Raw genomic sequence first — 24075 nt, forward strand, 5'->3', positions numbered from 1 at the left:
TACGGATAAACAGAAAAAGACACATGTCCCTGACTCCCCTCCCCAGTCAAAAAAAAAAAAAAAAAAACATACAACAGACACACACAACCAAACTTATTCATTGTGGATAATACAATCAATCTGTTTGGCACAGATTGGTTAGAACTATTCAATTTATGGCACCTCCTCATAAATCTTTATTGCAATAACATAAATGGCTGCCCCGTTACAAACAAGTCTTTGGAAGAACTGAAGAAAAAAATTGAAAAAAATGTTCCCGCAAGTGTTATAAGAGGATTTAGGTCAATGTAGAAAGATGGAAGCCTATTTCCAAATAACTGAAAACATTGTACCTGTATTTAAAGCAATCAGAAAAGTACCATTTGCAGAAATTGAAACCGTAAATGAAAAGAGTGGAGTCATCGAAAAGGTGGATTACTTGAAGTGTACAGTATGTATTAAAAAATATATATTTAATAAGATTAGGTTGTATACCGATTTCTCTACAAGATTGAACGATTGCTTAAAAACATACCACCATCCACACCAGACTACAGAGAAAACTTTTCAAAATTAAATAGTGGAAATTGTTTTTCCAAATTAGATCTGCTTGAAGCCTATTTACAGATAAAAGTAAATGAGAAATGCTCAAAGTATTTGGCAATAAATACACACCAAGGATTGTACAGATGCACATGATTAGCTTTTGGATTAAAAGTGGCATCAGCAATATTCCAGAAAATCATGGATACTATGTTATCTGATTGTTAATTTGCAATCACGTACTTGAACAATATTTTGATCAAGAGTAATTCTCATGAACAGCATGTGGAACACATAAAAGCTGTGTTTAAGAAAATTAAACTGTTTCGGGTTCACTTTGAGTGAAGAAAAAGGTGAACTGTTTCTACCTCAAATTAAGTACTTTGGGCAAATAATAGATAAAAGTGGTAGATGTCCTGACCGGTCGAAGGTAGACGCTATAAAGAATATACCTGAACCAACAAATATTCCAACCTTTCAAGCATTTCTTGGCCTGGCAAACTGTTATCAAAACTACATTCCTAATATGCACAAGTTAAGAGCTCTATTGAACGACTTATTTAAGGAGTAAAGTGGAATTGGTCCACTAAATGCCAGAACACTTTTGCCGAAATAAAAAAAATTCTAATCTCAGACCTGTCGTTGGCACACTACGATCCCAAAATGGACATCATTGTAGCCTCTGATGCTTCTAAGCACGGATTAAGTGCAGTTCTACTTCATAAATGCAAAGACAGAAGTACAAAACCAGTGGTTCATGTTTCTCGCTTGCTAATAGTGGTAGAGAAGAGATGTAGTCAAATTGAAAAGGAAGCCCTAGCAATTATTTTTGCAGTTAACAAATTTTACAAGTTTCTGCTTGGCAGAAGTTTTTTTATTGCAAACAGACTATAGACCTTTGCTGTCGATTCATGGGTCTAAAAAAGGGTTATCGCCTGCAACGTTGGGGTGTAATATTAATAAATTATAATTTCAAAATGCAATACATTCCATCGAAAAAAATCGGTCATGCGGACTTCTCTCGAGATTAATTCCAAAAACTATGGAACCATTAGAAGAAACTGTTATAGCTGCACTGCAGGCAAAAAGTGAAATTAAAAGTGTTATGACGAACTATCCTAGAACTACCGGTGACGGCACAGGATATAAGAATGAAAGCAGTAGGTGATGTGTATATTACAAAAATAAAAGAAGCTTTAAAAAATAAACAGAATAAAAATTCAGATGCCAGTACTTTTTCAATCTGCGATGATATTCTGATGTATGCCCAAAGAGTGGTGTTTCCAACTACATTACAAAAAAAGTGTATTGCATCAATTTTACAGCGGACATCCAGGAGCGGCAAGGATGAAGGCTCTGATGAGGAGTAATGTCTATTGGCTGTCTATGGACCGAGATATCGAAAACTTGGTGAGAACTTCCCGAGGTTGCACGCTCACAGCCAAAGCTCCACCAGTAAGATATCACTCGTGGCCAGAGACATAGAACCTATGGTTTAGGTAACACACTGACTATGCCGGACCAGTAAACAGTGCTTACTATCTAATCATAGTAGATAGCTGTACTAAGTAGCTGGAGGTTTGCAGGTGCTACAGACCAACCTCTAAGACAACTATAAAGTTCATATACAAGTTGTTTGCGCGATATGGTGTCTCTGACATGTTTATTTCTGACAAAGGAACGCAGTTCTCTGGGTATGAATTCAAGAACTTCAGTAAAAGGCATGTGATAAAGCATATTTTCACTCCACCCTACCACTCGTGGTCAAATGGGCAGGTAGAAAGATTTGTGGACACTTTTAAGAGAGCATTAAGAAAAGCGAGAAATGAATTAAGTAACGACAAAGCACTGACAAATTTCTTAAGAATATACAGAGTGACCTCCCGATCCTTTGGGACACGAAATCTCAAAAGGGGAGATGTTGTGCGAGTGTACAAGACCTCTTGGCAAGAATGGACTAGACCACTACATCTAAACAGTAGCAGTCTGAGTAAGTGAGATCGTTCATGCTAGTTCCACAGTTCACGTGTTGATAGTTCAAAGTTCACAGTTTGAGTTAGCATGTTGGATTGCTGGTTCTTAAAAGATTGTTGTTACATTCCATGTGGTTCCTGTCATTTGTTTTGATTATATTGTTATTACACTGTTACAGTATATTGGTTTATCTATAAGGATATAACATATATATATATATACTTCTATATATAATTCCCCTTCAAATCTGGTTAGGTGTTGGTTAGTTGGTGGGTTCTTCCTAGATTTGAATACTTCTCTTAGTGGGTCTCCAAGTTCAGGTTTGTCTCACATTAACCAGATATATATATATATATATATATATATATATATATATATATATATATATACACCTCAACATACATATATATCATCATTTAATGTCCGCCTTCCATGTTGGCATGGGTGGGAAAAGTTTGATAGGAGCCAGCCAGGCAGAAGCCTGCACCCAGACTACTGTGTCTGTTTTAACAGGATTTTTACAGCTTGATGCCCTTTCTAACACCAGTCACCCAGTAGAGTGGACTGAGTGCTTTTTACAAGGCACAAGCATAAATATATATATATATATATATATATATATATATATATTTAAGAATTTAAGGATTGGAGAAAACGCATGTTATAATTGCATACTTTATTCCTACATATGTTTCAAAGGATTACAACCTGTGTGATCCATAGGGATCTTTGATATTAAAATTGTAACCCTCTCATCAGGGAAAGCATGGGAATCATCTTAAACGTAAGACATTATGACCGATTCGGTCATAATGTCTTACGTTTAAGACATTATGTATATATATATATATATATATATATATATATATATATATATACTTTTATATGTGTATATATATATATATATATATATATTTACACACACACACACACACACACATGCACATATACACAGTAAAATTAGTCACAAGCAAACTTATGTAGCATTAATAATGAGATATGTAATGCTGTGTTAAGATCCTTTTCACTTTCTATTCTAAATGGTTACAATGTGGAAGACACACATTAGGCATTCAGTAACACACAAAAATCAATAACAAATAATAAATAACAAATAATAAACGTCTTTAAGTAAAGCTAACAGTCTTTGTGCGTTTTTTTCAATGGCAAACGTATCTTTCACACCATAATGATTTTAGTTTCAACATGTGATCTCAGGATCAGATCACATGTCTGGTAAGTACACTGCCAAAATTTAAATCATTAATGTTATCAAATCATGAATTACAACAAATTAAGCAGTTTATAATTATGTTGTAAAATTAAAAATATAAAACAAAAAAACAAAAGCCCTTACCTTGGTAACGTTGATCCGTCAATTTTGTGAGTTTGGAAATTTGTAACATACTGAGGTAATTCAACATGGTGAACTAACCAATCGACGACATCATCAACAGTCCAATTGTAGACTAAAAAGAAAAAAAAACTAAAATTAACATCATTAACTTTTTAATCTTTTAGCATTTGAACCAGCCACATTTGACTGGAATATTCTACCTGTTTTATGGTGAAATCAGCTAAATCTGACCTCTTACACCTACCCTACAATGTCATTCTAAGAAAAGTAAATCACATTGCTGAAATCTCAAAGCTACAAGAAAATGCATGATTAATTCAAAACAATATGACTACCGTAAATCCCCGAGTATAGTCTGCCCTTGAGTATAATATGCAGGTGATTTTTAGGGGGCTGTACCTCTGAAAAACTTAAACCTTGTGTATAATATGCACCCCTTCTCTAACTTGAGTCAAGGAGGTCTATATAACATCCTTGGTTTGTAAATGTATATACGGTAACGTCCTTTATTATTATTGTCTACACTCTCTGAGTGGTTGGCGTTAGGAAGGGCATCCAGCTGTAGAAACTCTGCCAAATCAGACTGGAGCCTGGTGTTGCCATCCGGTTTCACCAGTCCTCAGTCAAATCGTCCAACCCATGCTAGCATGGAAAGCGGACGTTAAACGATGATGATGATGATAACATAATGCAAACGTGTAGCTTTTTTGTGCACTTTGTTTGCAGAAAATAAAGAAATAACAGTAATAACGTCAGTGAAAAATAAATATTAAGTAAATTGCCTTTCACATATTTATCACTTAGAAAATTTTGCTTAGAAAATAATTTTCCTTTTTAACCTCATATATAGTACGCAGTAGAAATTTTGACCTTTAAATTTTGGGAAAAAAAGTGCAGATTATACTTGAGGATTTACGGTAAGTATACATACTTTTGACAGAGTAATCTGAATGCTAAAGGGTTAAATAACAACATTTTTTTTTTTATCAAACATACAGTATTTGATGGCATAAAAGAGCACAAATATATTAAACACATCCCAATTTCAAAAGAGTATATTCAAGAAATGTAAAATTCTAGTGCATTAATCCTTTAACATTTGATGGATTCTCCTGTCAAAGATAACATGAGCATTCAGCTTTTCTTGAATGACCTGCGCAAATGGATTTGTTTATAATGATCAAATGTATGTGCTGTACATGAGCTGACTCTCTCTCTCCATCAAATCAACGTTATCTGAACAAGTGCACACAGGTGTGCCAAGCATCAGGTGTTGAAGTGATTGCAGAGCAATGTGAGATGAAGTGTTCTGATCAAGAACACAATGCAACACCCGGTCTAGGAATTGAAGTCACAATCTCCCTATCAAAAGTGCAATGCCCTCGTATCTAAACCAAAATTATCTATCTGTTTTATGTTCAAACTGACTGGATCTGACCTCTCACACCTATCCTAGGAAGTCATTCTAAAACTAAACAATCATATCATCAAAATCTCGAAGCTACAAGGTAATGCATGATTAATTCAAAACTAAGTGAATAGACAAGCGCTACATTTGCCAGAATAATCTGAAGGGATAAATAATCTAAGAGTTAAAGCATGTAGTACAGGCACAACTTTGCAGGTAGGACTCAGGATGACCTTTTTTTAAGACTATTTTTTTTTGTTTTAACCCTTTAGCATTCAGATTGTTCAGTCAAATATAATGCTTATTTATTGACATTGTTTAGAATTAATCATTCATTATCTCACAGCTTCAAAATTTCAGTTATGCGACTGTTTCCTTTAAGAATGACATTATAGGGTAGGTGTGAGAGACTGGATCTGGTTGGTCTGAACATTAAACCGGTAGAATATTTGGGCCAGATATGGCTGGTCTAAATGCCAGAGGGTTGAAAACACGCATTCCATATACCCTCAAATACAGTATATCTTATATCTACTATCTTTGCAGAATGTAGCAGGACTATGTCTATTGTCTTGATTCATTCTTAATAACTATCTTCAGCTCCTATTCTAATTTGGATTTGTCCATTTTTCTAACACTCTTTCTCCAGCACAGCCCCTTTCTTCAGCCTCTACCCTTTTCTCTATCTCTACTCAATCAAAAAATTAAACTTCAGATTTTAGCCAGGTGACTGCCCTTTTTCTAATGCATGAGTAACTGAGTCTTTCCTTGAGTCCATAAAACAAGATTTTATCATCATTTAATGTCCATTTTCCATGCTGGCATGGGTTGGACAGTTTGACCACAGCTGGTAAAGCCAGGGGCAGCACCAGGCTCCATTGTCTGTTCTGGCATGGTTTCTATGGCTGGATGCCCTCCCTAACACCAACCACTCCATAGAGTGTACTGGGTGCTTTTAACATTGCACCAACATGATTATCTTACTACAAATAGCAGCCATATGTTGCCATCTAAAATTAAAGACCCAAGAAGACAGGGGATGAATAAATAAGGACCAATCTCAGGATGTTGGGCCTCACAGAGGAAATGACCATGGACCGAGATGTCTGGCGACATGAAGTTCTTGAGGAGACCTGCCCAAATCAGCAAAATTGAGTTCTAGAAGCATTGTGTGTCCCACCTGCAATTAACAAGAAAACTTCTCACACACTCTACCACAACAAACCAAACTACATCTCTACATCTCTTCTCTTCCTCACATTTCCACTTCATACACTATGCTTATCTCCCACTCCCCAATCTTGTCCTCTTAGCTCAAGGGTATGCCCTGGCACTTGCCACCATCTACATCTCTCTCTTCCTTTACTCAACCGTTCCTTTTATATTCTGACCCCCATCCTTTGTGAGTATGCCCAGCATTTTGCCACTATCTCTATCCTGCTGTCTCCCACTCTCTCTCTCTCTCCTTCTCCTGCACTTCTCTCAGGTTGGACAACCATGTATTTCCTTTGTGGTAGCACACCTGTGTCTGTCTTCATTCCTGATCTCTCCAGCCGGGTAACCTTGTACTTCCTCTACAGCAAGACACCTGTTTCTGTCTGTCTCACAATAACCTTTCATCATCCAACACAAGATCACCTCCTCCAATTCCCCCCTCCCCTCTTGAAAGTCTTTTTTTTTAATCTTGCAAGTACTTGGTGACCCTGTCAGTGCAGGTGCCACTTAAAAGCACCCAGTCCACACTGTAAAGTGGTTGGTGTTCGAAAGGGCATCCAGCTGTAAAGACCTTGCCAAAGCTGACCTCGCCTGCGCTTGTGCCACGTAAAAAGCACTAAGTCCACTCTGCTGAGTGGTTGGTGCTAGGAAGGGCATCCAGCTGTAAGAATCCTGCCAAAGCAGTCACAGAAGTCTGACGCAGGCTTCTGCTTGGCAGGCTCTCGTGAAACTGTCCCACCCATGCTAGCATGGAAGGTAAACGTTAAACGATGATGATGATGATAATGGACAATACAGTCTTGGATGTATGAGAAAGAAAAAAATAAAAGGAGAGGATCATGTCAGATTTGCATATCAAACAACAACAAGGATTGATTCTTCTTTGTAGTTGCAAACATTTCAATGAGATTCAGTTCTGTTTTTTAACCGTTTCAGTACAAGATTCATCAAGTTTACACTAAATGACAGAAATTGTCAGTAACTGATTCAGGGATCCATACTATTTTTCAAAATTGTAAATAGTCCAATTGAAACAATATTATTAATTTTCACTGTTACATCCAGTTGAGATGTTGTTAAACAAAACATTCATTATCTTTAAAAGGTTAACGAGGTCAGTTTGACCCTTCATCTTTTCAAGGTTGATAAATCCAAAGTAGTGGACTGGCAGAATTGTTAGAGTGTCTGATAAAACCCTGGTAGTATCTTTATTCTTTACTTGTGTCAGTTGTTTGACTGTGGCCATGCTGGAGCACCACTTTTAGTCGAGCAAATCAACCCCAGGACTTATTCTTTGTAAGCCTAGTACTCGTTTTATCAGTTCCTTTTGCCGAACCGCTAAGTTACAGGGACATAACCACACCAGCATCATTTTTCAAGCGATGTTTTTTTTTGGGGGGGGGGACAAACACAGACATACAAACATATACACACACACACATACATATATATATACATATATATATACATATATATATATATATATATATATATATATATATATATATATATATATATATGACGGGCTTCTTTCAGTTTCTGTCTACCAAATCCACTCACAAGGCTTTGGTCAGCCCGAGGCTATAGCAGAAGACACTTGCCCAAGGTGCCACACAGTGGAACTGAACCTGTAACCATGTGGTTGGTAAGCAAGCTACTTACAACACTGCCACGCCTGTGCGTCTTTTTTTTTTCTAATTAAAATTTCAAATTCTTCATGGGTGGAACCATTTACTTACTCAACTACAAAAGCCTCCTGCTCAACCTGCAATCGGATAGGCAAGCCTACAACCAACATGAATAAGCAGATGGTTATTTGCTAAGAACTTTCATCCAGCAGTAGTTTGACAACAGCTGAATAGAGGGAGGAAAAAAAGTGTGGGGAGGTTAACTACATCTCATCCACCTTTAGTTTCTCTAGCTTCTCCTTTAACACATGTACTCTTCTACTTCTGGTATATAATCATCCCCTTCACTTATCTCTCAAACTTTACCATACAGTAGTGCTGATTACATTATCATGCTGTTGCCAGACAACTATCACCGTAAATCATGACCTTTACCTGCATGATTAGGCGCTCTAACACATACAAGCACACACACAGACACACACACAAACACACACATGCAACTGAACTTTAGGATTTCACACTTTACTATAGATAGCTTAACTAGTGTTCGATGATAAATACATTGACATATTTTTGACCAAGTATTTCCAGTAATACACAAATGCGATTGGTAGAATTGCTAGCAAGCCGGATACAGTGTGTTGTGGTAACAATTCCAGTCCTTTGCGCTCCAAGTTCAAATTCTGCTGAGGTCAACTTAGCCATTCAGCCTCCAAGGTGGAAAAAGAAAATGCCAGTCCATAATGATGGATTGATAAGATTTTGGAAGAGACGAATGTTACATCTGTTCTAGCATTCTATGTTCCAAGTTCAAATTCTGCCCAGGTATTCAAATCCTACTGAATGGGTATATCACCACTCCTCGCACACTGAAAGAAAAGATGTCAAGGTGAACCCTGACAGACTATGACACTGGTATTTCTTTTCAACTGGACAGACTTCCCCCATCATCTCAACACATTTGTGCTATTGTGAAAATTGCCTGGTAACAACAGGATACTCAGATAGTATAATATTTCTTTGAAGTGTGTTGTTCTTTATTACAAACCAATGTAAAATATATCACTCGCAAAATTCATATACGTAAGGAATTTTATACATTTATTCATTAAAAGGAATTGTTATTTAGTAACATATCTTTGCAGGAAGATATTGAGTGAAAACACCTAAAGCTCCACGAGGCTCCGGCAGGGGATGGTGGCGAACCCTGCTGTACTCTTCCACCACAACTTTCTCTCACTCTTACTTCCTGTTTCTGTTGTGCCTGTAATTCAAAGGGTCAGCCTTGTCACACTGTGTCACACTAAATATCCCCGAGAACTACATTAAGGGTACACGTGTCTGTGGAGTGCTCAGCCACTTGCACGTTAATTTCACGAGCAGGCTGTTCCGTTGATCGGATCAACTGGAATCCTCGACGTCGTAAGCGATGGAGTGCCAACAGCAGGGTTAAGAAAAAGAATTCTCAAGATAAGATACTTGCGAATAGCTATTCACATTTATGGATATTTTTTAATCCACTTTAGTCTATGAAAAGATAATTAAATAAAGCCAAGAACTTATGTATTTGTTAATAAATGTTTAATTGTCTTTGATTAGAAATTGATTAAACTAACACCACCACAACAACAACAACAATCCTCACTACACCACCACCTTCACCAGCCTCAATGACAACTGTGATCAGCACCATTACTAACATCGCTGTTCCTGCCACCACCACCAAACCTTTAGCATATATCTATATATATAAAGATGAGAATGTGTGTGCGTGTGTTTAAATATGTCACAAAAAGGCTCCCCAACGTGCCTCCTCGAGAAAAACCGATTTGATTTTCAAAATCTGCATCCCAACGACAAAGTTTGCAGTTATAATTAATCAAAAAATCTAATTTGCTCAGTAAAATAATTCAACCTTAAGATTGACAAATTTATCATTCTCTCTCTTTTATGCCTTTCTCATCTGTTTATTTATCACATTCTTTATCACTTTCTCTCTCTCTCTCTCTCTCTCTCTCTCTCTCCCTCTCTCTCCCTCTCTCTCTTTTGAAATGTCAAGTTATTGCTTTCATATTGTTTAAAACTTCCTAGTTGTAATATATTTTTACTTCCATTTTGTAATAGAAAACTATCCTAGCAGAAAATGATAGCTTCCAAATCTTGTTTTCTTGTTATGAAAATTATTGAACTTTAAACTTTTGTGACACTTTCCTAAAATTTTTCAAGAATGAATGAATCACAAAATCATATTCAGTGTGAAAAAGTACATCATAATACCAAATTTGAAAATTTTCACTTAATTTTAAATTAAAAAAATTTGTGGTGGTGCTCCAGCATGACCATGGCTGCATAGCTGAAACAAGTAAAAGTGTAACAGAAAAGATCTCTCTCTATTTGTCTATCACTTTCATTTATGCTATTCTCATTAGAAATTTTCCCCTTTCTATATATATTTACCACACTCTCTCTCAATCTTTGTATATGTGTATATCACGCACACTGGGCATATGTATGTGTGTATATATGTGTGTAAGGAATTCCATTAGGTTGACAGAGTCAAAAGACTTTCACAAAATATCAGCAGTGAGCTAAGAAAAATCATTACATCTTTGCGCCAACTGGAAAAACAAAAACTTAGTTTATCAATACATTATAAATTGTCTCAAATAATACTGAAACCTGTCCTGATCAAGAAGCCTATCCTTCAGGGAAGATATGGTTTGACAGAACAGAAATAAATTGAAATAAAGGTATTCTATTGTGAAAATTGCCTGGCAACAACAGGATACTCAGATAGTATAATATTTCTTTGAAGTGTGTTGTTCTTTATTAGAAACCAATGTAAAATATATCACAAGCAAAATTCATATATGTAAGGAATTTTATACATTTATTCATTAAAAGGAATTGTTATTTAGTAACATATCTTTACAGGAAGAAAAGGAAAAAAAATATTAAAAGTACAAAAGATTAAATTATTAAGAACAAAAAATCAAAAACAGAATTGCTTCAACAAAGAAACAAAGAAAAAAAAGGAGGGAGAATTAAGCAGTAAAATATGAGGGTGGGACAGAATAACAGGAGTGTACAACCTGTTCAGCTACACCTCGTGGACATAAGTGCAAAAGGCGCTGCCATAGAAAATAGCTAGCACCATTCACTGTAACAGCCATCCCACCTCATGGGGCTCATTTCTCAGATAGGCTACTGTTATCTTGATTTTATTGGAGGAAATCAGTAGTGTGGGGACCAAGAATGCCTGAGCTATCAACAGAGACTGGCAGAAACAGATAGCAGCCAGCCAGGCTCTTGTATTTGTTTAACTTTCCTCAGCATTACCGTTGGTGATACCCAGGTTTGCAGCCAATGCAACAAGGTTGGAGACAGAGAACATAGCACGGCAAGTCATTATATCCTTTATTTGTTTCAGCCATTGGACAGTAGCCATGCTGAGGCATTGCCTTGAAGAATTTTAGTCAAACAAATCAACCCCAGTATTGTAGGATTTAAAAAATTTTTTTTTTTTTTCTTTTTTTAAGCCTGATAGTTTTTATAGGTCTCTAATGCTGAACTGCTCAATTATGGCAATATAAACAAACCAAACACCCGGTTGACAGTGGTGAGAGGGCTGGGAACAAACTCAAAGATGTGCCACACTTCTTGACCAAATCTTCGCACAAAGATTTGGCTGGTCCAGAGGGAAGATGGAGTTGATGGGAATTTATCTCCCTGCTAGCAATACAAAGAAGAGTACATTTTACACCAAAAGCTTATGAGGGGGTTTTTCTCATGGTATCTACCACAATAAAGTTTGTTCCAACAGAACATCCACATTTAAGTGGGAATAAATATAGTTCAGGATTAATACTGCTTGTTGCTAATATATATTTTATAGCAGAAGACACTTGCCTAAGGTGATTCACAGTGGGATTGGACCCAGAACCATGTAGTTTGGAAGCCATACCCACACCTACACACACACACACCCATATATACACACACACACACACACATATATACATATTACTTGTCTCAGTCATTCAACAGACACATATGTACACAGATACATAAACACACACACAAAATGGTAGTTCAGCTATCAGGTGAACATTAAATGATACCTGACACAACAGATCTACCATTGTTCTCCATTGTAGCACTCCATTGTAGAGCAGTTAATCAACCACATCGAACCAACCACTAACCAATGATATATAGCAACATTTGACCTACATCGCATCACTCACGAGTTACAATACTCATTAAAGAGTCCATTATTTTACATAGCTTCAGTGAACATTGTTACAGACTCTGCATTTATTGAGATTAAAGATCTAAGTAGTGAATGTAATCCCTGACTAATCTGATAAACTCAAATTTGATTAGAATATATTTAAGAAGTAAATAATGACTGCAATTCCTGATAAACTCAGCTTTAACTGGATTATATTTAAGAGCTGATTAGTGATTGTAATCCCTGATTAATCATATAAACTCAGATACACATTCTGCCAGAAAAAAATAGATGTCTATCCTGAAAAAGATCTTCCAAAATGTCTATATGGAAGACACTGTTGTCTTTATTTTTTATCTTATCTATTTTCCATGGCATTAACCAACAGGAAAGGCCAGTGCCCATGACATTATCAGGCCCTCCCAGCTGGATGAAATTAATGCAGTTAATGTTCAGTTTAAATATCTGTAAACCAACATCTGCAGCAGAAAAAAAAATCAAAATGGACAGGTTAGGAAATTCCTCACAGTTGTGTGTTAACTCAAACTCTGAAGAGAAAAGATTAAGGAAAGTGATCAGTGTGGAATATTTATATTTCTGAAAATAAATACCCACCCTGTTATCACCCAGTGTAAATTTTACAATATGAGACCTAAACGCAGTCAAGGAAATCCTGGAGGAAATTAACAAATGTTATTTCTGAGAATAATGCAATAGTTTAAATTCAAAGATCCAATCTTTTGTGTAGAACCAATCTGAATAAATGATGATTTTACAATAACTATGGAGATTAATAATATGGGATTGTTGAATAAAGCATAAAGCATAGCAAAGAAAAAAAAAAGAAGAGAAAAATAATTGATAAACCAATCAACTAAACAAGTGAGATGAGATTGTTGACCATCTAATTTAGTAACAATCAGTTTACCAATAAACAATGTAGTTTTTGTCCTCTAAAGAGGCAGCACAACAATAAGCTTCCTAACCAATAGAAGACTTGAGACAGACACAGACATGACACAGGCCACTCAGGAGATATAATATATTCTCATTACAGCAAAGTGTTTGACTCTAACGACATGCCAATGACGGAGCCTCTGCATGATGTCTCGACTAACCAAACCTTGCCTAATGTTACACTCAACTAACTTCAGAGAAAAAGAGGAAAGGACACATTGAATAATGTAATCCTAGGTATACTATAATGCAAAGGCACATGACTCAATGGATAGAGTGTCCAGCTCACAATCACGAATTAGTGAGTTTGATTCCCAGAGAGGGCTGTGTGGTGTGTTCTTGAGCAAGACACTTTATTTCACATCGCTCCAGTTCACTCAGCTGTAAAAATGAGTTGCAATGTCACTGGTGCCAAGATGTATCAGCCCCTTTGCCTTTCCCTTGGATAACATCAGTTGCATGGAGAGGGGAGTCTGGTATGCATGGGTAACTGCTGGTCTTCCATAAACAACCTTGCCTGGTCTTGTGCCTGGGAGGGGAACTTTCTAGGTGCAATCCTATGGTCATTCATGGCTTCAGATATCATCATCATCATCATTTAATATTCGTTTTTCATGTTGATAGTTTGACAGGGCCTGATGTATTGAAGGTCTGAATTGAGCTCCAGTGTCTGCTTGGCATTAGGATGCCCTTCCTAATGCCAACCACTTTACAGAGTGTACCAGCTGCTTTTCTCATGCCACCTGCACTATAGGGGTCACCAGGCAGTTTGCAGAACTAGAAGCTGACACAACCATTGACACCACCATCCCTCCTGCCTCTCTGGGGGAGATTTGTGGGGCAGCTTTATACTTGAAAACAAATAGAATTACTTTGAGAAAGAGCAAGGCAGAGCAAATTCCTGCAGAGGGATCAGCATGGCTTTTTACATCTAGTATGGGGAAAGTGGGGAAGTGAAACAGAAAGGGGATGGTCACAGATGCAATGTCTTTCATCGTATGTTGATCCAGGGTGAGGACTAAACAACAACTACTACTACTGTTGCTACTACCACCACTACTACTAAGGTTTCACATCAGGCATTATCTAGGAAGCAGAATAACTGGAGTAAAAAAATAGAAAATTCCTTCTGAGAAAATCATTAAAAGTTATCACTTATTATTGACAGTGGGTACTTATCTAATTAGATATAATGAGTGGTATCCTTCAAGGTTCATTTATAAAACAAGGCCTGGTCTTGTTTCATAAATGATGACCAGCAATAAGTAAAAGTTGAATATATAAGTTTCTTTTTTATTTTTGGCAGGGGGGAGGGCATCTTTTGTCTGTTTCTTTGTTTTTTGTTTTGTTGTGTTTCTTTTTTTTTTTTGGTAGGAGGACAACTAATATAAATTGAAATTGTGGATAGCAGCAAGAGTGCTGAAACATTGGCAGAGGCTGGACTATCAATTTACAATTGCAGGAGGGGGAAATATAACATTTCAGTTCAGTTCTTTTAAAATAAATTAATTACAAAATATAAATAGTATGACAGAAGTATTTTGGTGTATTCTTTAAATGACATCATCATCATCATCATTATTATTATTATTAAGGCAGAATTATTAGCATGCCAGGCAAAATGCTTAGCGGTATTTCGCCTGCCACTACGTTCTGAGTTCAAATTCTGCCCAGGTTGACTTTGCCTTTCATCCTTTCGGGGTCGATAAATTACAAACCAGTCAAGTACTGGGGTGAATGTAATCAACTTAACCCCTCCTCCACCCAAATTTCAGGCTTTGTGCCTATAGCAGAAAAGATTATTATTATTATTATTATTATTATTATTAATTTCATATACACTGAATAGATTGGGCTGTTGGAAGAGAAAAATCCTAACATCGAACTACAACAAGTAACCTTAGATGCCAAGAACCCTCCTAAGTATCCTAGCTCTCCCTAATAACACTGTCTTCTGCAGCTGTACTAAACTGAGTTTTATGCCTATTTTTTCCTCTATCCATTTGTTCAGATCTCTAGGGATAGTTCCTAATGCACTTATAACTATTGGGATACATTTTACCTGCACTTTCCATAGTCTCTGTAATTCAATGGCTAGGTCCTGATACTTTGCTATTTTTTCTATACCTCTCATATTGATTTTCTCATCATTTGGGACTGTAAAATCAATTATCTGGCACAGTCTCTTCTCTTTATCTACTGCTACCAAATCAGGCCTTCTAGCTTCTATTACTCTGTCAGTCTGAATGATAAAGTCCCACATCATCTTGTATTCACTTACTTCCTAGTACTTTACTAGGCTCATGTTCATACCATTTATCAGTATGTTCAAATCCTAACTTTCTACAAAGCTCCCAGTGGATTACTCTCCCTAGATTGTCATGTCTTTTCTTGTATTCTTTCAGTGCCAACATGCTACATTCCTTTACAAAATGAGCAACGCTTTCCTCTTTTGATTTGCATAATCTACATTGGGAATCTACTTGGTTATTTCTATTTTGGCGTTTATCCAATTAGTCCTTAATGCTTGATCTTCTGCTGCTACTAACAAACTTTCTTTCTCTCTCTTTAGCTTTCCCTTCTGCAGCCATAACCATGTCTCACTACTACTATTTTCTGAAACTATCTTTGGGAATCTACCATGCAACCCCTTCTCCTGCCAGTCAGATTATTTCTGTTCTTTTCTCTGATTTTTAAGTTTGTTTGGTGTTTGGATTTCCCTATGTCTTGCAGTGACTATAGCATCTTTTAATAAACTTCTTTCTCAATTACCTACATAAGAGTCTATATCTGCTCTAGCTAACTCCATGCATTCTTCTACTGATATCAACCCTCTTCTAACTTCCTTTCTAGGTAAGTATAATCTTGCTACTCCTGCTCTAGAATGAAGTCCTCCATTCATATTGAATTCCTTCCTAATTCTTCTGTCTAGCTTTGCTAATTCAGTTTTTGTCCATTCTACAAAAGCTGCTGAGTATCTAAGTAATGATACTATCCAAGTATTTACAGCCTTCATTAGCTCCCTCACCCTTCTGATGTACTCCTTCTCAGTTTTCGTTTTCATTTCTGTAGTTAGTACTCTGATTCTAATACTCCTAGATACTTATTACTCTCTCCTCCTTTCAATGATTTTAATGTCTGACCATCTGGTAATTGGATGCCTTCACTGTTGTTTACTTGTCCCCTGCTCCTCACGACTAATATTGCATATTTATTAGTGTCTATAATTCCATGTCTATATCTTTGCTGAAGAGTCTTACTGTCTGTATTAAGGAATCTATCTCTTTTTCATTCTTACTATAATGCTTCAGATCATCCATGTAGAACAAATGGTTAATTTTTCCATTACTATTTCTGAACTGGTACTCTGCCTTTGCCTTCCTTAATATCAAAATGAGGGGGATCAAACATAAGACAAATATTAAAGGGGACAACGAGTCCCCCTGGAAAATCCCTCTTTTGATATTAACTTTCCCTAAGAGTGTGTCACCTGAGTAGAGATCTACTTTCCATTTCTTCATGCTAAGTCTAATTAATTCTCGGAATCTTGGGGTTAGTAGCCCGTGCTCTTAACCACTACACCATATGCCCATGGCGTAGTGGTTAAGAGCATGGGCTACTAACCCCAAGATTCTGAGTTCAATTCCAGGCAGTGATCTGATAATAATAATAATAATAATAATAATAATAATGATAATAATAATATCGAAAAATACCTTAGGAATGAGAACCCAGGTTCGAAAAATACCTTAGGGATAAAAACCCAGGCGGGAGGGTATATCAGCCGAAATGTTGTGTTAACAACAAACAAGACGAGGACAAATATCCGTCAAATGTAAATAGTGTAAATGGATACATTCTTTTCTACTCTAGGCACAAGACCCAAAATTCTTTGGGGAGGGGCCCAGTTGATTACATCGACCCCAGTACGCAACTGGTACTTAATTTATCGACCCCAAAAGGATGAAAGGCAAAGTCGACCTTGGCAGAATTTGAACTCAGAACATATATAACATTAACGTCTTTATGTTTGCTTTTCTATAATTTCTGTTTTAGTTCTTATTCAAGATGGATCAAAAAACCACCTCTGGTTAACACTTCCCAGTTTTTTTATATGGTTTCTATACTTGTATATCCTTCCTAACACCAACTCCTTTACAGAATGTACAGGGTACATTATATTTTGGCACAAGAACTTGAGGAGTTGTCACGTCTTCAGTAAGACTAAAGAGTCCTCTCTCTATTTTACAATGTCTCCATTTATGTGCATGTGCACAATACACACACATGCTAGCATGGGTTGGACGATTTGACTGAGGACTGGTGAACCAGATGGCTACACCAGGCTCCAATCTGATTTGGCAGAGTTTCTATGGCTGGATGCCCTTCCTAACACCAACCACTCCGAGAGTGTAGTGGGTGCTTTTTACATGCCACCAGCACGAAGGCCAGTCAAGCGGTACTGGCAACGGCCACGCTCAAAATGGTGTATTTTAGGTGCCACCTGCACAGGAGCCAGTCCAGCGGCACTGGTAACGATCTCGCTCAAATGTCTTTACACACGCCACCGGTACGAGTACCGGGAAGGCGACGCTGGTAATGATCACACTCAAATGGTGCTATTTACGTGCTACTGGCATGGAAGCCAGACAGCCGCATATATATATATCTCTTACTAACTTCAATCACTGGACTGTGGCCATGCTGAAGCATCACCTTGAAAAGTTCTTAATTGATTATATCAACGTCATTATTTATTTCATCAGTTTCTATCTTTGTACCACCAAGTTGCAGGGTATAATGGGACAAATAACAATATCATATTTTTTTTAGACCATTATAAATTTAAACTCAATTATGGACCCACACACACACACACACACACACACACAATTTGTGAGTGTGTGTGTTAACAAGTTTTTGTGCAGTTTCTTATTTCTTTATTGCCCACAAGGGGCTAAACATAGAGGGGACAAACAAGGACAGACAAAGGGATTAAGTCGATTACATCGACCCCAGTGCGAAACTGGTACTTAATTTATCGACCCCGAACGGATGAAAGGTAAAGTCGACCTCGGCGGAATCTGAACTCACAATGTAACGGCAGACGAAATACCGCTAAGCATTTCGCCCGGCGTGCTAACGTTTCTGCCAGCTGGCCGTTTTTGTGCAGTTTCTATCTACCAAATTCCACTTACAGGATATTGATCAACCTGAAATTATAACACACTTGACCAATGAGCCACACTGTAGGATTGAACCTGAAACCACATACTTAGAAAGAAAACTTCTTAACCACACAGCCACACTTGCACCTGCATTAATTATTAGTTCAATTTTGAACATTTTGTTACTTGTACAATTCTCAGATGGGGCTCAAAGAACAATTGCCTCTCTGGTCAGTTTAATCGGCTTTTGTTAATCGCCAACACAAAGAATATAGCTGCGGAATACTTAACAGTCACAGAAGAACATTCTCATGAAGACAGAGAACAGATGGCTTTGTGTGCGATAACTATGACAACGAAACATCTCAAGACGTGGAATCTTATTAAGTTCCAATCTGAGATAATTGGCTGGTTTGGTGCAAAGAAAAGAATGCGTGTTCTTTCAAGTATTTATTGTGGCAATATGTCAGAGAGAGAGAGAGAGAGAGAGAGAGAGAGAGAGAGAGAGAGAGAGAGAGAGAGAGAGAGAGAGAGAATGCAATCAGGAAAATGAATGACTGATATTTTGTTTCAAATCTATCGACTACTATGCCATCACACCTGCGTCGTTTCATGAAGTTTTCAATACATTCCTAATTGGGATGGTAGAGGTAGTGATGGTAGCAGTGTTGGCCGTAGAAATGACAACGGGAGCAGCAGCAGCAACAGCAATAGTAGTAGTCATAGTAGTAGTAGTAGTAGTAGCAGTAGCAGCAGCAGCAGTAATGAAGTTGGTGACAAGATGTCAGTGGTGGAATGGCAGTGACTTGTTCAGCATGATGATAGTGATGATGTTAGTGATGTCATCACTGACAATAAAAATGGTTCAAATGCTGCTGCTGCTGCGTTGATGGTTTGAATGTCTACTAGCAAACACTTTACCTTCTAGTCATAAGTTTTGTTAAAAGAATCTTATGATGGTCATGATTATGATGTCTTCAGAAAATTTTGACAACTTATTTGTCAAACCAAATGAAATATCTCAAAACGTTTCTCAGGTTTCTTTCAAACAAGAAATGATGATGATGATGATGACAATGATGAAGACGACCAGTGATGGTGATGATGATGATGACGATGATGATGACAATGATGATGATGACGACGATGATAACAGTGGTGGTGGTGATGATGATGATGATGATGATGATGACGATGATGATGACAATGATGATGATGACGATGATAACAGTGGTGGTGATGGTGGTGGGGATGATGATGATGGTGGTGGTGGTGGTGGTGGTGGTGGTGGTGGTGATGATGATGATGTTGATGGTGATGATAATGTCATCAAGGATGGTGGTAGTGATGGTGATTTCTAATTAAGACACAAGCCCAGCAGTTTTAAGGAGAGCAGGTTAATCAATTACACTGACACCAGTATTTATAGACCTCGATAAAATGAGAGGCAGAGGTATTTGAACTCAGAATGCAAAAATATTATTATTATTATTGTTATTATTATTATTATTATTATTATTATTATTATTTGCCACAGAGGTATTAGATGAGGGGATATTACAAAAACAAATGCAAATGTTCATATACAAATCAAACCACCATCATCATCATCATCATCATTTAATGTCTATTTTCCATGCTGGCATGGGTTGGATGGCTTGACAGGAGCTGGCAAAGCTGGGAGCCATTCCAGGCTCCATTGTCTGTTTTGTCATGTCATCCACAGCCAGATGCCCTTCCTAATGCCAACCACGTTACAGAGTGTATTGAGTGCTTTTTATGTGGCAACAGGGCCGACGGGGTAACCAAGAACTTTGAAGAAAAAAATTCAACTGAGATAAAAAAAAAACATAATATATATACTGTACAAATAAGTGAAGACACAGAACATCTGATACAGGTGAGCCTTCGACTAGAACCAAGAAACTCCAGGGGTCCAACAGCACCTTGATCATCAAGGACAAACGTTATTCTCTGACTTTCACCATACATATATATACTGAAGGTACAACCATTCACCCCAGCCATACACACTACAGACACTCAACTTCTAATTAATTTAACTAAGGTGTAGGAGTGGCTGTGTGGTAAGTAGCTTGCTTACCAGCCACATGGTTCCGGGTTCATTCCCACTGCGTGGCACCTTGGGCAAGTGTCTTCTACTATAGCCTCTGGCCAACCAAACCCTTTTGAGTGGATTTGGTAGACGGAAACTGAAAGAAGGCGGCGAGCTGGCAGAAACGTTAACATGCTGGGCGAAATGCTTAACGGTATTCCGTCTGCCACTACGTTCTAAGTTCAAATTCCACCAAGGTTGACTTTGCCTTTCATCCTTTCGGGGTCGATTAAATAAGTACCAGTTACGCACTGGGGTCGATATAATCAACTTAATTTGTTTGTCTGTCTGTGTGTAGCCCCTTCTGGGCAGTAAAGAAATAAGGAAACTGAAAGAAGCCCGTCATATATATATATATATATATATATATATATATATATAATTTATATATGTATGTGTGTGTATGTGTTTGTGTGTATGTGTTTGTGTGTCTGTGTTTGTCCCCCCCCCCCCCCACATCGGTTGACAACTGATGCTGGTGTGTTTAGGTCCCCATAACTTAACGGTTTGGCAAAAGAGACCGATAGAATAAGTACTAGGCATCCAATGAATAAGTCCTAGGGTGGATTTGCTCGACTAAAGGCAATGTTCCAGCATGGCTGCAGTCAAATGACTGAAACAAAGTAAAAGCGAGTAAAAGATTAAGGGGAACACTTCACTGTTCCCTTACATTTTCCTTTTTCCAAATGGAACTTAAAAATGAGTGAAGAGGAAAATGTCCTCAGCCCATTTACATCATACATCTCAGACAGAGGAAAATCTCTTGCCCTTCTTGATTAACGGATAGGGACAGAGTGATTTTCCCAAAGAGATCATTTGCTGGATGAACTCATCCGCCTTTTTGACATAATCCCAAAAGCCAGTAATCCTTGGATACTAAGTAAACAGATTTATTTCATGGTTCTGTACACATCTCAGATAGGCCTGTCTGAGAGCACTTCCATGCCTGTAGGTAAGTCACTACTATAACATAGGTATCCTTATTTAAGACTGACCTGGGGTTAACCAACAACAACCTACCTTTCACAGCACATGCACAACTACCACCCAATAAGATAACCCGACCAATACACCATCAACAATCAGATAATTGATATTGTACAAAATTTTCACTCAATAACATAAGACAATCCACACAAACCACACAGTGCACCCTGTATGCAATCACCACCATCACCACTGCATACTAAAACAACTCATATAATACACACGAAACACAAAAACTATCCAATGAAATTATACATCTCATCCAGTCGGGAAGTGTAATGACAATTGCTTTTGATTCTGATAGGACCCTATGGAAGAGATGTCTGAGACTCAATGTCCTTGACCTTCCTGGGAATAGTGGGCAGAGAAAATGGATGAATATTCTAAGTATTAAACAAATGAAATGCTAAATATTTTGCGATGCACATGGTATTATAGATTTTTTAAAAACTATTTTGGCCTCAGTTCAAGATGTGTATTATGCATAACAGCATGTTGTGCAGTAAATAAATCATTATACAGAATAATGAAACAGCAAAATTAATGCCACCACAAAATAAAATGGATGTAGTATACAACGAGTTCAATGAGATAATGCTGCAGACTTCTTAAAATATAGAAATATACCTGGCAGTGCTGTAGAAACATAAAACAGTTAAAAACTTGGTGATGATGATGATGATAACAACAACTGTTTCTTGCATAGACACAAGGAGAGTGGTTTTAAAGTAGGGTGTGGATCTAGTTGAAACCACCAAGCCAACTCTTAACTGCTGCTACATTTTATCAACCCTGAAAGGATGTAAAGCAACTTTAATCTCAAGAGTATTTGAATTCAGGATGTAGAAAGCCACAATTAAATAAATATAATTAAATAAATATAATAAGGCATTGCTCCCAATGTTCCAACAATTCTGTCAAACTATCCACTCTCAATAATAATAAGAACAATTATCATTATTATTATTGAGTGAGAGAGCAGTGCATGTCATCAAAGTGACACGGGGTACAAATATATAAAGCCCAATATAACCATCATGACTACCTGTCTGATAAGGGTACACCAGGTACATACACCACAACCATATGTGCACGACATGGTGATCTCATATCAAGATAAACAGCGCATGACCTTGCAGGTGGGGTCCTGTTAGAATTTTCTTCAGGTTGAGGAGACCATCCTGCTCAAAAGGTCCCTGAATAAAAGTTGTTTAAGGATGTTGAACGAAACACCAATGTTTCCAGGGGTCAAATATTCAAACTCCAAAGAATTCTTCTCAACACATGGCTATGATGCTCCCCGACTACTTCTGCTCGTGACCAGAGATGCACATATCGTCAACCACCAAGGGACATGCTCAACTGGTTAAGGTCAAACAACTGACAAGCAAATTTGTGGTATTAAGCAGAATATTTGCTGTAGCCCATCTTTTATACCAAGACAAAACAATGTACATGACAACACTTTCAAATAGTTAAGATCAAAAGCCATGGGAGTCAGTGCCTGGTACTGCATCAGGGCATTTATTATTACCTCGGCTTTTGCTAAGGTGGAGGTATTGTTTTCAGTCGCGTTTATTTGTTTGGACAAGATATCTCAAGAACCGCAGGATGGATTCGGATGAAACTGTCAGGAATGTTTGGCCTCGTGACTGGCACAAACTGATTAGATTTGGGGATCAATCTGGTACCAGACAAGGATTCTGGATTATTTTTCCTGTTTTTTTTACATAATTTTTGAAAGCAGTTGGGTTCTGGCTGCTGGAGACGATAGTAGTAGTATTAGTAGCAATTTCTATTTTAGGCACAAAGCCTGAAGTTTTGGGGGAGGGGACTTGTCAATTGTATTGACCTCGTACTTGATTGGTAATTGTTTTACTGGCCCAGAAAAGATGAAAGGTAAAATCAACACTTTGACAGGATTTGAACATAGAATGTAAAGAACTGAGAAAATATCACAAAGCACTTTCTTTTGCTGATCCACCACCATTCTGTCAATCTCTCTTGCTAAACCACTAAGTAATGGGGACATAAACACACCTATACCATTTGTCAAACAGTAATGTGCAACAAACATAGATACACACACATGGATATATATACATCATCATCATCATTTAACGTCCTCCTTCCATACTGTTATGGGTTGGACAGTTTGATTGCAGCTGTCCAGGCAGAAGACTGCACCATGCTTCACTGTCTGTTTTGGCAGGGTTTTTTATGGCTGGATGCCCTTCCTAACACCAACCACTCTGCAGAGTGGATTGAGTGCTTTTTACATGGCACCAACAAAGGTGAGGTCAGTTTTGGCAAGGTTTTTACAGCTGGATGCCCTTTTAAAAGCCAACCACTTTAAACTGCATGCTTTTTATGTGTATATATATATATATATATATACATATATGCAATGGGTTTCTTTCAGTTTCCATTTTACCAAATCCACTCACAAGGCTTTGATCAACCTGAGGCTATAGTAGAAGGTATTTGCCCAAGGTGTCATGCAGTA

At 37.5% G+C, this 24075-nt stretch overlaps 1 protein-coding gene across 4 annotated transcripts in view; it reads right to left on the reverse strand.

Annotated features, from left to right (window-relative positions):
- Positions 1–24075, reverse strand: part of LOC106882253 (stromal interaction molecule homolog) — a 276144-nt gene that overhangs the window by 109541 nt on the left and 142528 nt on the right. For all 4 annotated transcript variants that reach the window (XR_016244776.1, XR_016244775.1, XM_052973512.2 and 1 more), the window contains exon 4: positions 3854–3965. Coding sequence is in view for 2 of the 4 variants with exons in the window: in XM_052973512.2 (XP_052829472.1) it covers positions 3854–3965 (112 nt within the window). In the remaining 2 variants the exon portion in view is untranslated. The remainder of the gene's footprint in view (positions 1–3853; positions 3966–24075) is intronic.

The sequence above is a fragment of the Octopus bimaculoides genome, chromosome Z (genome assembly GCF_046866305.1).
Source record: "Octopus bimaculoides isolate indiv1 chromosome Z, ASM4686630v1, whole genome shotgun sequence".
NCBI classification, from domain to species: domain Eukaryota; kingdom Metazoa; phylum Mollusca; class Cephalopoda; order Octopoda; family Octopodidae; genus Octopus; species Octopus bimaculoides.